We start from the raw sequence: 14,522 nt of genomic DNA, 5'->3' as shown, positions 1-14,522 counted from the left end.
GCTCTGTGTGAACGAAGAAGGAAAATCGCTGGAAAGAGCGAGTTCACGATTAGAATGTGCTGATGTGAAACGTCTACTCCAGCTAATCAGAACATTCAGACACATTTTATATATTACATATAATATATATTTGTATATATATCCGATATATAATAGGGATGCTCATTTCAGTTAATTTTTATAATTTTGCCAACTGACAACCGCCGCTCGGTAACCGAGTATTAACAGTCACTGGTCAGATTAATATTAAATTATTATTTAATTTAAAAATTTGACGTGTCTATTTTGTGTGACACATTAAATGTTGCATTTTAAAATACTGATTTATTTTAACATGCGGACAGCAGCATACGGAACAACAGAACATCTTCACGCACCTGCAGTGTTTACATTCCAAAAATGCAAGGTACACCACACGGCCTTTTTGTTGACATAAAAAGAGAACCAAGCTTTTTTTTCTCTTGTCATTAGGAAATGACTGAATCCGTTGTGTATTGTGTTGCTGTCGATGTTTTTATAATTGTAATATTTAATAATATTGTGATATTCAAGATTTGTAAAGTAATACAGCTCTGTATAACTTGAAACAGCGACCACCAAATCTATATAGTCCTCTTGACAACACAAACACTGCGGTCACCTCAACGGAAACCCCGCCTCTACTTTCAGTTGATTGAAGAATGAAAAAGACGCGACTGACGTAACTTGCTTTTTCGCTCTGGGTTGAATGTCATTCATCGTCTGTGAGCACACAGTGTGCAACTGCAATAACACGAGGCACGCAGGGCACATAAGCAGGCCGCAAAACACTCGTGGTCATTAGTTAACCATTAAAAAAATGCCCCTCCAACACAAAAATGCGCATTCACGTAACTAAACTAAAAACATATAACAATATTTTGGAGCGAATTAACTGATACCATTAATCGGTTAAAAACACACCCTTTTGGTTAATGGTAAATCTGTTATTTTGAGCATCCCTAATATATTGCAATGTAAACATTTACCTATGTCAAGTAGTGTTTAAAAAAAATAAACCTAAAAAATAGTAACTGTGTGAACACATTGTAAAACGATCCATTATTTTGATCTGCACCTTATAAACACCATGGTGATGGTTATAAAGCTCAGCATAAAATTATCCATCTACCTCTGACATGCTGCGTACAATTATAAGAGCACAATTATAAAAAACAAAAATAAAAAAACAGCACGGATGAAACATTCAACCCTTAAAAAGACAAAAATACTTTGAATGCAGCCCACCTTGCCTCTAGGACATTTACAAGGTCCAACGATATGCCTTCACACTCGAGTCATCACCTCTTTGAAAGCCTTTCATAAACATAAATGCAAAAATAACCATGCAGTAGCCCTCATTAACAACAAAACAACATCTCTGCTAAACACTGGCTCTTGCTATTGTCATAGGTTAGCGTTTACTCTTGGAGCTGCTTGTTTTCTACAATGACCCCTGAGAATCTGGAGAACGTGGTGTTTTTTTCAGATTGGAACAGTTGTTTTTGATCTACTGTTTTACATATGTGAGCAATTTTCAGTATGCAGTTCAACTCTTTACCTTTACAATTCACATTCTGCATTCTTGTATTGTTTGTACAGGTACGTTTATTGTGTCCTTGGGAGCAATTCGACTAGTCAGATTCCATCTAAGTTCAGTTTCCTGGCTTGTGAACTCAATTTGTACACTCTCTGTCATTCCTTCTTTCTTTCCCATGGTGCTTTCTATTCTTTAAGGTTTTTTTTTTCCCTGTTGTCATCTGATACTCATAGTCACCTGCGTTCACTCATAGTCACTGTGCTTTAACTCTCTGCTAAAGCTGCAGTTGGTATGTTCTCAAAGGATAAAAGTCATTTCTGCTCCAGTCAGAATCATGCAAGTAATTATTCTTTCTCACTAGATTGAGGTGTTGCGTCTTTTGCGTCTCAAATCCTGTTTTCATATTGTTTTAATATGCATTTTCTGTGATTTGATCACAAGTAGTGAACTGAGAGGAATTGAGAGGGGGTGAACAGGTGTTGGTTCCTGTACAAAGTTGTGTTTTGCCGGCATTGCCCTATCCAGCGTATTTATACTTTTCTTTTCTTTACTTTTTTTTGAGACAACAGTTTGTTTTATTTAACATTTTTGATTCTTTTTTAAATTCATCAGTCTAAAATGGATTTTAGTGCATGGAAGGATTTCTGTAAGCTCAAAATTATTTATATGAGAACCTACTCTGGTCTGGTTCAGTTCGGTTACAATTATCAGGCCATCGATTTGGTTCAATTCAGCATCTCGCTGCATTGACAATGCTTTCCATAAACAATTTTATTATTTACTTCACAACACAATAACTCTTGTAATAACATGTATCATTTATAAATATATTTATATCTATATATTATTTATAAAACAATTTAGTTTTTTAATACAAGCAGTAATACAGTATATGTAGCGTACCTTAAATTTGACTCTTTTTGAATGTATCAAACAAAACACAAGTACATGAGCATTTATAACAAATGTTAATATTATCCCGCTTTCTTTTTGAGCACTGTCAAACGAGTTGATTGACATCTATTAATGATCACATTCTCAACAGAATTGGCCTCTTGCGCTGTTCAGCAAACAGTGACACTGACGTTAAACTGCTACGACGATCAGCTGTTTCTTTATAGACAGCGACATAGTGCAGAAAGTTTGCTCTGCAGACACGTTCATATCTGGATCCACAAGTAACATTATCATTGTAACAGCTGTGAGAGGAAATAAAACAGTACCTCACGAACACGCCAGCAGGTCAAAGCGGGTACAGAGATAGAGAGAGAGCTTACAGCTTTTATCTTCTTCATAGCTGGGTTCGGATGTTCTTTCTTGTCAGTGAAAGACTGTCCAGCAAACTCACAAGCTGTGAATTGTGCAGTTTTCTACTTCTTAAGTTGTTGGAGCGTTTTTAATTACTTGCCATAGTAAGCTACCACTGTATGTAACATATGTGATAAATGATGTCAGTACGTAATAACCGGTTATTGTTCACATCTGCATTTTAGCAGCCCTAATATTTGTATATATGTGTATTATCGGCAATGTGTGAAATCCGGCATTTTACAGAATTCCTAGGAAATGTATAGAATGAATAAAAATCGAATGCAGCAAAGTATATAACGGGCCTACCCCCCACATTTTCCCACCAATGGTGATGGCGGTGGTGCTTGGGTCGTTGTTTGATGATGGCAATCGAAGCACATGAGTGTTAAACGTTATTGTAACATAGCGTATTGCTGGTATGAGGTTCCACTACCACATCACAAACAATATTGGCATAATTCTTCTCACGACATCAGTATATATCATCCAGCTAAGGTTCTTCACTGATCTAAGAAATATGATTGTGCAAGACCAAAGTGCGAAAATATGAAGTGTTTTGTGTGAAGGAAAAAAATTAAGTACATTTCTAAGTGCCATTCCAGTCTTACCTACTGTAACAAATAGTTCAATCTCAGTTCTGCTGTCATTGTTTTTCTGGTAAGAACATCATATGCTTTATTTCATATTCCTTCCACTTTTAAATACGTAATGATCAGTAAAGGCTTTAGTTGTGCTCTTCAGAACCTTTGCCTTGATGATACTTGTCATTCTATATAATGCCTAGGAATTGCATTATTATGCAGCAAAAAAACTGATATTTAATACTTTGCCTAAAACCATCAGACATTCTATACATTTATATATGGAAGGATTAGGTGGGTTAATTTGGATCTCTTTAATAAGCCTTTTACTATTTTTTCACTTTAATAAAACTATTTTGAATAGTAACACAAATTACATGTTATAGTATTTGTATAAATAATGTTTGTGTATTTAGGCACTTTGTCTTGAAAATGAAAACTTTAAGTCTCCCACTATGCCTATTTTTGACTGTCTCTCCTGCATCATGCATTCAGCTTCAGGTATCATGAAATATTTAGGTCTTAATTTTCATATTTTTGGTATGTTTGTGTTTTTACTTCCAGAGAAACTTGGTAAGCATTGAGGCATTTCCTTTGTCCTTCTTTCAGTAATTTGTACACAATATTTACAGTAGGATATGCTAATAGTTTATTAATTGCATGTCAGCTTTGTTATTGAGATATTTCAGTGAACCTCATATATTGTCAACTCTTTTGGTGGTTTAAAAAGTTGAACAATATGTTAAACAACAATTAATAATTAATTTAATTAAATTCCTATTGTTTCTTTGCATTGAATTAATAAATCATTATTAAATGTATTATTCGTTATTAAATTGATTAAATTATTAATTAATTTAACTGAATTATTAACTTTTTTATTCAAGCAATTTGGTAGTATTTCACTTTAATAATGGATTCGGTTTACAATAAATTTTACAATTCATAACAATAAGGTATTCAGTAAGTAAGCATAGAGTGCTCTTTTGGTTCTGTTAGAATGCATTAGACCACATGAGCATTTACTACAAAAGCAAACTGATTGAATGTGTTTTCAGCTTTGTAAGTGGTTGAAAGTGGACGTGCTCAAAACATCATAGACTCCATTTAGCATTGTCGCGTAATCAGACTGATGAAAACACTTCTTTACATAAACATTTTAATTCCTGGTCCTCATGAATGACAGCTCTCTGAAGTGACATTGCAGCTCTGGATTTTGATTTTCACTCCAGACTGCTCATTTAGTTTTTTTCTTAAATGGAGAAATGTGTTCGGTGTCATTGGCCCCAATGCATTTGGTTCCATCCCTAAATCACGCCATTGGTCGAGCCAGATGTTACCAAGTGATGCCAAAAGTAGACAAGGGGCCAAGGTTTGGCTATTTAGCATTGTCCTGTTAGCCTCTGCTGATTGCTGCTGTAACTAAACCAATTGGCAACCTAAAAGCAGCTCTTTCCATTCAAATTAAGCTGTTTGTTGACACATACAAAAAAAGCAAGTAAGTTAAAAATCTCCCAAGTGATTCGTTATATTGTTCGGCCAAAAATGGCTGTAGGATTTTTTACTGCGAACATTAAAAGACATTTTGTATGGTTTTATGCTCTCAGTGAAAGTCAGAGTTGTTTTGCACACTACGAAAACCAAGACTAGTAACTTTTTTAACCACAAGTATTGAATTTTAACAATCAAAATATTGAATATTAAATATTAAATACTTTTAATTTAAAATGTACTTGTGTATTATGTTTTAGCTTGCACATTCTTGACGTCAACTTTGGAAATTTTATTATATATGTATATATATATATATATGCTGTATTTTTGTTTATTTATATAAAGATATATTTAAATAAATATCTAATAAATATATATATATATATATATATATATATATATATATATATATATATATATATATTTATTTATTTATTTATTTATTTATTTTTTGGAGGGGGGGGGGGGGGGTATGTTTTTTACAATGTGTTTTTATTTTATTTAGTTTAGGGTAACAATATATCCAGAGGACCCTCGACATCAAAAGCTACTGTTCCAAAATATTTAAATGTTTCTTATAATAAAATATAGTGTGTTCAATGGGGGGGAAATCATTATTTTTTACCCAGACATTTAAAAAGAACACAATTTAAATCAATAATAAAAAAACGCTTGTTAAGTGTGACGTTACGCGAAGCGGCTTCCGGGTCCAAGTGCTTTATTAAACACTATAGGGACTCAATAAATGGAAATAATAAACATTTACAAAGCGCTGTAATACTTTTAAAAATCACAATCACAATATATATCCATGGATGATATCCGATGGCCAGAAAGTGATATATTTTTTTATAAATTCTTAAAATTTTGGTATTTGTGATGCAAGTCCAGAGACCAATTTGTACACTATGATTTTATATAAAATTCACTTTAAAGCGTGATATGACTAAAAAGTGGACATAAATGAATATTTTCTCAATTTAAACGAGTAGTGGCTTGAACCCAGAAACACTATTCCATACGTCACTGATACGTCACGACTTAACAAGCGGATACCGTGAAACCGTGATATTTTTATCCAAGGATATCACACCTTAGAATCTTATACTGGTCCATCCCTATTCTGGCACGTTTTACACAGTGAATGCCTTTCCAGCTGCAACTCAGTACTCGGAAACACCCATACACACTCATTCACACACACAAAAGCTATGGCCAATTTAGTTTATTCAGTTCATCTATACATGTCTTTAGACTTTTGGGGAAAAACTGGAGCACTGGGAGGAAACCCATGTGATCATGAGGAGAACATGCACACTGAAATGCCCACTGGACCAGCCAGGACTCGAACCAGTGACATTCCTGCCAACCACTGATTCACTGTGCCGCAATTAAGTAATTTAATTTATAATAATGATATGAATAGTCTAATTGTAGTGTATTGTGGGAAATAAAAGTCTGAAAAGACACAAGGATGACTAAATGCTACTAGAATTTCCTTTTTTATCTATTAAAATGTGTAAAATTAGCCAAGTCAAATCTACTACTATTGTACCCTCAGACACTTTATACCTTACACCCTTAAATCTAGTCTGAATGTGTTAGTCAAGGGCCCGGAATATCTTATACTTGAAAGTTGAAGCCGAGAGTGTGAAAACATCCCATGCTGAGATTTTTTCCACTGTGGATTTATTTTGGACTGAGTGCGAGACTTTTCTTTTTTCCATTTTCCCTTCCCTCCTTTTTTTCCCATGGATGGAGAGCCTGGAATTAAAGATTCTGAGTTCAAAGGGATTTTTTTTTCCTTACAGGAGATAGATTAAAACGCTTATACTTGACGTTTTCATGTGGTTTCTCTCTTTCTCTTTCCAATGCTGTCCTTTCCCAGTCACTCTTTGACTTTATTTCACCTTGAACTCCATACGAGCAACATCCAGGACCCATTAAATATCTGGAAGGCTTATCCTTTTCTATATCTCTCTCTTGTCTTACTGCTTTTTTGCCATTGTGATATGCATTTCCTGCCCTAAAAGCTCTTCCATATTGAAGTCTCTTTTTTTCCTTTTCACCTTGAGTCCGTATGCGCGTTTATGCATTAGCCTGCCAATGTATCCAGTAATCAAAAACGAAGCCGCTCGCTGAAATGTCGACAAAAGAGCTCTATATATTTAAATGTGGACAGTCACCCATGACTGGTCTTTATTGACATTACACACTGGCTCATGCATTAAAACACTGAGCTCCTCTGTTTGAAGATTACTGTAGGCTTTGGCCACCGTTTTCACAGAGCTGCCATTTTCGTCAGGATTTGGAAAAATGAATGATGTTACAGGCATTTTTTTCACCTCCAGTTTTTCGTCTTCGTCATTATATGAGCTGCTACAACACCATTTTTATTCTTAGATGAAGTTTGTATTAAGCACTGTTGAAGAAGTCTGTTCACAGCAGCCTTACAGTGTGTTCGAGTTTTCACCACCTTTTATGGTTATGTAATGGAAAATATAAATGTACCATGGAAGTACTACTTCTCTGATTAATATTACACAGTATAAGGCTACTGTAGACTGGAATAGTTGAACTAAAATGAATGTTCTGTTATTGTTTACTCAGCTTTCAATTCAAACAAATATGACGGTGCTACAGGAAAAATTTTATAGGAAAAGTTTATTAGGGTTATTAGATCATGTAGGGATATTTTAGTATTATTTTCCGTAGAAAGTAATGAGTGAAAGAGAGAGTGCGAATTTGCTGTTTTTTTTCCCCAACATAAGCGAGTCAAGGTTTAACTCTTTCCCTGTGATTTCTTACACCGTGCAGTAGAGATCTGCGCGGGACCAAATTTTGAATCCCGCTCCCGCCCGCACCCGCCAGGTTTTAGCCCGAACCCGACCGCTCCCGCTTATATTAAGAATTTATTGTCCCGCTGCCCGACCCGCCCCGTTTTCTGGCCGCCGCGCCCGATCCCGCTAAAGAGCGGGGGAGAACAAAACCGAAAATCCCCCAGCTATACAGTCCAGAGAGCCAAGCTGTCTGTATAAACACACACACACACAGCACCAAGCACACACACAGACCAATCTCTCTCTCTCATACGCGCGCGCGCACTAACACACACACAAGTACCAAGCAGACACACAGGCGTTTGCTGTTATATCAACTCAAAGGCTTGTAATACCATGTATCAAGTACCAATGTAATACCAAAAGGTTTTATAAAAAGGTATATAAATACTGAGTCGCGCCAGCTCCGGGCCGCAGCGCACATTACTCTATGGCCAATTCCGGCTCGCTTACGGCCGCCGCATCTGGCCCGATTGATTCGGCAGCCGGAGCCGGGCTGAGTGGTAAGTCTCCGGCAGGCGAGAATCTAGCCGGAACTGGCCCGAGTGTATTTTGCTATCTGGGAAAGCTCTCTCTCTCTCTCTCATTCGCGCGCACTAACATACACACACACAAGCACCAAGCACACACACAGGCAAAGCTCTCTCTCTCTCTCTCTCTCTCTCTCTCTCTCTCTCTCATTCGCATAGCAATATCCGCGATTTTGCTAGACAGCCCGCTCCCGTCCCAAATTAAACCCGTTACCGACCGCTCCCGCGATTTATTCGGAAATTTATTCCCGCGCCGCAGAAATCTGGTCGGGTCCTGCGGCGCCCGCGGGACAGCCGCGGGAATGCAGACCTCTACCGTGCAGTATATTATAACTCAAAAAACGAGTTTATGTCTTGTTTCTAGATCAAATATCTAAAAGTTATTTTCCAGACAAGCAAAACGTATTGTCTTGTTTACATAATTTTTACATTTTTTTCTTAAAACCTATGATTATGGGTCAAAGGGGTAAGCAATGCAATCCTGTTTTTGCTTTTAAATAACATTATTTTACTTGTTTTAAGGAAAAACTCAGTTAATTTAGAATAATTTGGGTCTATTTAAATGATCTAAGCACAAAGTCTAAAGTTCATGGCACAAAAGCATTAATAGCACGTCTAAAGCCATTTTTGCTATTTTTAAGGACGGAAAAATATGTTGTGCTTATCCTTTTAATGAGTTATGGCTGTTTTTTGAGCATAACGTGCATTAAACCAATCAGAATCTCATCTCCAATTCCCTTTAAGAGTCAGTTACTTTGCTCCATGGCTCATTTGCTAATTACATGGTAGACTTTGTAAGTGGAAAAACTGAATGCTTTACTAGTGATAAAACATTAAACAGACCGACTGCAGCGAGGATAAAGAACGAGCCTCTTCCATTCAGCCTCTTTACTTTTACTCTTTACTCCTTTACTTTCGTAGATAAAGAACCTCACTCCACTGAAGACATCCATTAGCCTACATATTTAATTTTGTTTGTTAAGCCCAAAGATTTGTTTCAAAACTATTTCTAAATTCAGTTCTAATTTCCAGCAATTGAAGTGTGGTCCGATCACACGTCCAATTCTTATGCTCCACATGTTGACGCATTTGTCTCTAAAATATGACAGGTGGACAAATCTAAACTTGTTTTTTGTTAAAGCAAATATAAATATGCATATAATAAAAATACTGCTAATAACATTATGCAATTGCAATTTTTCATGAACAAAATAAAAAAGCCCTTCAATATGAAGCAAGGTTTTTATAATAATGTTGAAAAAAATATTTTTGTAACATTTTAATCCTTTCTTTTTTTTTGCATTTGTAAAGATATTTTTGCATTGCTGTTCATCCTGTGTGTATTAAGGAATGTGTACGCATTTTGGACCCGTATAGGCACATAACTAATGCACTCTGTGCTGGACTGCAACGTGCCAACAATACGCCTCAACACACCTCCTTTATAGATCAGCATGCCAATGAGTCCACAAAGGGGCGCAAATGGATCTGCAATTTTTAATCAATGTGGCGCAAAACATGAAAATTAGAGTTGTGCTGGTCTGAAAATAGCAACAAATTTCCGAAAACAGAAAAAGCTCTTTCTGAAATCCCGCCACGTCTTGCGCCTTGTTGTGCCAGGTGTATGATAGGACCATTATTTTGCTCGTCTAAAAAATGCTTCTTGATTATTATCTTGAAGATTTTTGGTCTAGAAGCAAGTAAGTAAAGCCTTTTATTTTTGCAGTGTATTATGCAAAAAAACCTGTCCATAACTTCTATATCAGTTTGGTTCCATACAGGCTGCATGTCATTTTTTTTTTTTAGAAATGTGTTGTTTTTACTTTTGGCCAAGGTTGCACATTAAAGTGTTGATCTTGAATAAATATGCAAATACATGTGCCCTTGTGACATCCTGTGCTGAATCATATACAAACAAATCTTTTTCACAGCTTGATTAAATATGTTATTTGTTTTTAATGAGGACTCTTTAACCTACAAAACTAGTTTGAAAGGTACAAAGACCTCTTATACGGTATGTCAGAACATCAAGGCTAATTTGATTCCTAACATCATGCAGGGTGCCCAAGATTATATATACAACTTTTCAGTTGAAGTCAGAATTATTAGTCCCCCTTTGGATTTTTTTCTTCTTCTTTGAATATTTCCTAAATGATGTTTAACAGGGCAAGGACATTTTCACAGTATGTCTGATAATATTGTTTTATTTTTTCTTCTCAAGAAAGTCTTATATGTTTTATTTTGGCTAGAATATAAGCAGTTTTTATTTTTTAAGCAGCATTTTAAGGACAAAATTTTAGCCCCTTTAAGCTATATTTTTTCTTGGATAGTCTACAGAACAAACCATCGCTATACAACAACTTGCCTGATTACCCTAACCTGCCTAGTTAACCTTAACCTAGTTAAGCCTTTAAATGTCACTTTAAGCTGTATAGAAGTGTCTCGAAAAATATCTAAAATATATATATATATATATATATATATATATATATATATATATATATATATATATATATATATATATATATATATATATATATATATATATATATATATATATATATATATATATATTGTCCAAGTCGTGGAATATCAGGGATTATCAGGGTTATTTCATGTGTGTTTTTTGCTGTGAAAATATACACAGATATCTTAGATAAACAGATACACACAAAAATCTTAGTTCTTGATTACTTTTTTTGGACTTCAAGTACTATTGGTCTCCTGAGAGAAACAAAGCTGAGAGAAACAAAAAGAGAAAATGTTTACCTCGTAATCATATTTGATACATAAATGACTCAATAAATGACAAAACTGTTTAAATTTCCTTAATAATAGCAATAGAATTATCATAATCATTAAAATATTTTGCCAATGAGGTAAGCAAAAGAACCTTTACCCCATTGGCAGATTATTTTGCTTCAATTTTGACAATTTTCTTCTACTGTGATGAGAATTGTATTTTTGATTTATGATTGATTTTGTTTTTTATATATTTGGGCTAAAATCAAGACAAAAACTCTAAAAAAAAAAAAAAAAAAAAAGACTAGGATAAATGTAAGACTGAAGGATAAATATAATATTTTTTGATATAAATCAAAGCAGATGGCTTGGAAGAAAGGTGAACTATGTCCCAGCCAGCCAAAATCTGTGGAAAATTTGAAGCAATGAAAAAAAAAAAGACATTCCATTCTCCTATAAATTTTACTTTAGCTTGATTATCTATTGAAATTTGTTACTGTAGAATCACTAAATTGTAGAGGGACTGCTCAACTGAACAGATTCCTGTTTTTCTGTTCATTAATAGTAGGGCCAGACAGAATGTAGACATTTTTTGCTATTTCTGCTGAGAATTTTGTAAAAAAAAATTAAAAAAAAAAATTCTGCAGATTTATGTGGAATAATTTTGAGGAATAAAGTATCGTAACTAAACTTAATATATGAAATAAGAAAATAATACCTCTTTAAATTTTACTTAAAATGCTGCAAAGCAGATCCAATTAGATCCACTTATTTGGTAAACAGAGCAAGTATCTTATAAAATATCTCTACTAAAAGTCAGAAAATATTACTTTACAATCTTTACAATCTTAAATCTTAGTCATATTAGTCAATAATATTACTGAAATTAATTTTAAATCTGAATAAAATAAATTTACACACCTTTACACAAGTAAATAGACTCATTGATGTACAAAAAATCTGCAGAAATCTAGGGATTTCTGTGCATGCAGATTTCATGTGGGCCTAATTAAAGGTCATAAAAACTCCACTTTTAAGTCAATGAACATCATGGAAAAGTCAGGGAGTTTAATATCTGGCTTTCATTTGGCCTAAAGATGCCTTCTAAATTCACTGTAAACAATGGCTTCCCTGAGCTTATTGCTTTATGTAAAGCATATATCAGTTTTCACTGTGACAATTCACCCCATATAGTCTGACAACATGTCCATCCAAAGTCAATATAGATAAATTTTTTACAATATGTGAATTAAAGTTGCTATATGTTAGCATTTTTTTGTTCCTGTTCCCTTGTACTTCACTTTTAGAAAAGGCCTTTGGGTTTCTCCCAGGGCGTCTGACGGACAGGATTATAATTTGGCCGGGCTTTTCTGCAGGTTCTCCGGGTGTACCGCTGACACTTCAGTCACGGCGACTACAGCGCGGAGCTCTTAGTGCTTTTAAAAACTTGCCTGTCATAAAGGTGCGATTGTGTCATGTGTGTGTGAAAATCTGAAAGCTCTTTTATTGACGTTTCTCAAAAGAGCGCTATTGAATGCAGACTATGGAGGAACACGAAAGCACACTCTCCCCTCTTTTCTTATTCATTTTGTTGTGTTTTTCTTCAGCGAGTTATTTTTTGTAATCCTGTCCTCGAGAGATATAAAAATATCGGTCGGGAAAGTGACAAAAGCCTCGGTTAATGTAAGTGGATGTGCGCGCGTGTTTGTGCATGTTCATTTTCCACGTATTGATTTGCGCACGTGTGCTGAATGAGTAATTATCACATTGCCCTCCCGCTGATGAGAAACCAGCCAGAACTAAAACAATACAACGCTCTTGTGCTTTACTTCTGGCTCAGTTTTACAAGTGAACAGATTCAGTACAGTTCACCCTTAGATTATGAAGGAAATGACAACACAAATGGATGATCTTGCACATCATTTTTACATGTGTTTTTTTCTAATTTCAGAGCTATAACGTTGGACAATCAGCTGGTGGTGTTGAGTACGGCAATGGCAGATGCAGGACGCTATTATGTACAGGCTGTTAATGAACGTAATGGGGAAAACAAAACCAGTCCTTCCATTTACCTGAGCATAGCAAGTAAGTTGTTTTGTCATTTATACTGTTTTGCTGTATTATTTAAATATATGTAAATGTGCGTCCGTGTGTGTGTGTGTGTGTCTGTACATGTGGCTAGTAAAATGTCTTGTAGGCCTACATTTTAAAGTAGTTATGCATGTTTTAGGCAAATTAGTCATTTTTTGTGATAGTATGGTGTACAGTTTTTGGACACATTGGACTGATTGTGTTCCTGCTGTGTTTTTTTTTTTATTTTATTTTGTCTGTTGTGTATTTTACTTTACATTTGCTATTAAGGTGGTATGTTACAAATACAGAATGAGTGTATGTGTTACAAATGCAGTTGTGTACATAAATATATTGGCGCTGGGCGACATGCTATTGATCAGAGCCAAAAATAAAGTTTATGAAGTATGCTACACGCACACATACATAGAAGCAAAGTAGTTCTATTAGTTTAGTTCTGTACCAATTGTCATTTTCTGGGGGAAAAAAAACAATAAAAATGACAATATTTTTATTTATTATAAAGAATACATTTTATCAGACTTCAAACAAAGATTAACATTATACCTAAACCGAGGAATATTGAATCCAGTTAATCCAGAGTAGAAAAAAAATGGTTATAAAAACTGTAAAAATCCTACAGTAACCGGTTTACAGTATGTTTCATTACTGTATACAGTTAATAACTGACTCCAGGATTGGCCAGCCCAGTCACAAGACAAGAACATTATTGAGTATGTCTGGGGTAAGATGGAGAAGGCATTGAAGATGAATTCAAAGAATCTGGATGAACTCAAAGAGTCCTGCAAGAACACTTTCTTTGCCATTCCAGATGACTTTATAATAAGTTATTTGAGTCATTGCAGAGATGTATGGATGCAGTCATCCAAGCTCATGGGAGCCATACACAATATTCATCCTTTTTCTACCGCACCATGACTTCATATTCTATACTGTACACTATTTCTGTTAAGTGACGAGACTTTTTTCTAAACAAAGTCAGACCTGATTGTCCTAATTAAATAATTAAAAATCAAGACATGATCATATTTTATTTTGGTAAAATAAGCGTAATATAGAGGACTTTGCCTTTGCCACTTCTTTGCCACTTCTAATACCAAATGATCAACTAGAGGCCAGGTTATTATTTGTTCTTCCTAAATCTTGGATAGAAGACAAGACTTTTGTTAGGTAGTGTAGTTTCAACCGTATTTATAACTGTAAAGTTCTGGCAAACATAGCTGCCAATTTGGTAGTGTAATAATAGTGCAGTGTAAGAATAGGAGTCTCTTATTTTTTTCTATAGCTACACACATAAATGTATGTAACATTGAAGTACACTAACCTTACATTAAGAAACTGGTTTACAGCGCTTTTAATATAGTAAGAAACAATA

General features: G+C 34.8%; 1 protein-coding gene across 18 annotated transcripts in view; it reads left to right on the top strand.

Annotated features, from left to right (window-relative positions):
- Nucleotides 1–14,522, top strand: part of sdk1b (sidekick cell adhesion molecule 1b) — a 456,411-nt gene that overhangs the window by 234,348 nt on the left and 207,541 nt on the right. For all 18 annotated transcript variants that reach the window (NM_001443429.1, NM_001443430.1, NM_001443427.1 and 15 more), the window contains one exon: nucleotides 13,008–13,141. In NM_001443429.1, the coding sequence (NP_001430358.1) occupies nucleotides 13,008–13,141 (134 nt within the window). The remainder of the gene's footprint in view (nucleotides 1–13,007; nucleotides 13,142–14,522) is intronic.

This window comes from Danio rerio, chromosome 1 (genome assembly GCF_052040795.2).
Source record: "Danio rerio strain M-AB ecotype USA chromosome 1, GRCz13ab, whole genome shotgun sequence".
In the NCBI taxonomy this organism is placed as follows: domain Eukaryota; kingdom Metazoa; phylum Chordata; class Actinopteri; order Cypriniformes; family Danionidae; genus Danio; species Danio rerio.
This window is presented reverse-complemented; position numbering and strand designations above follow the sequence as displayed.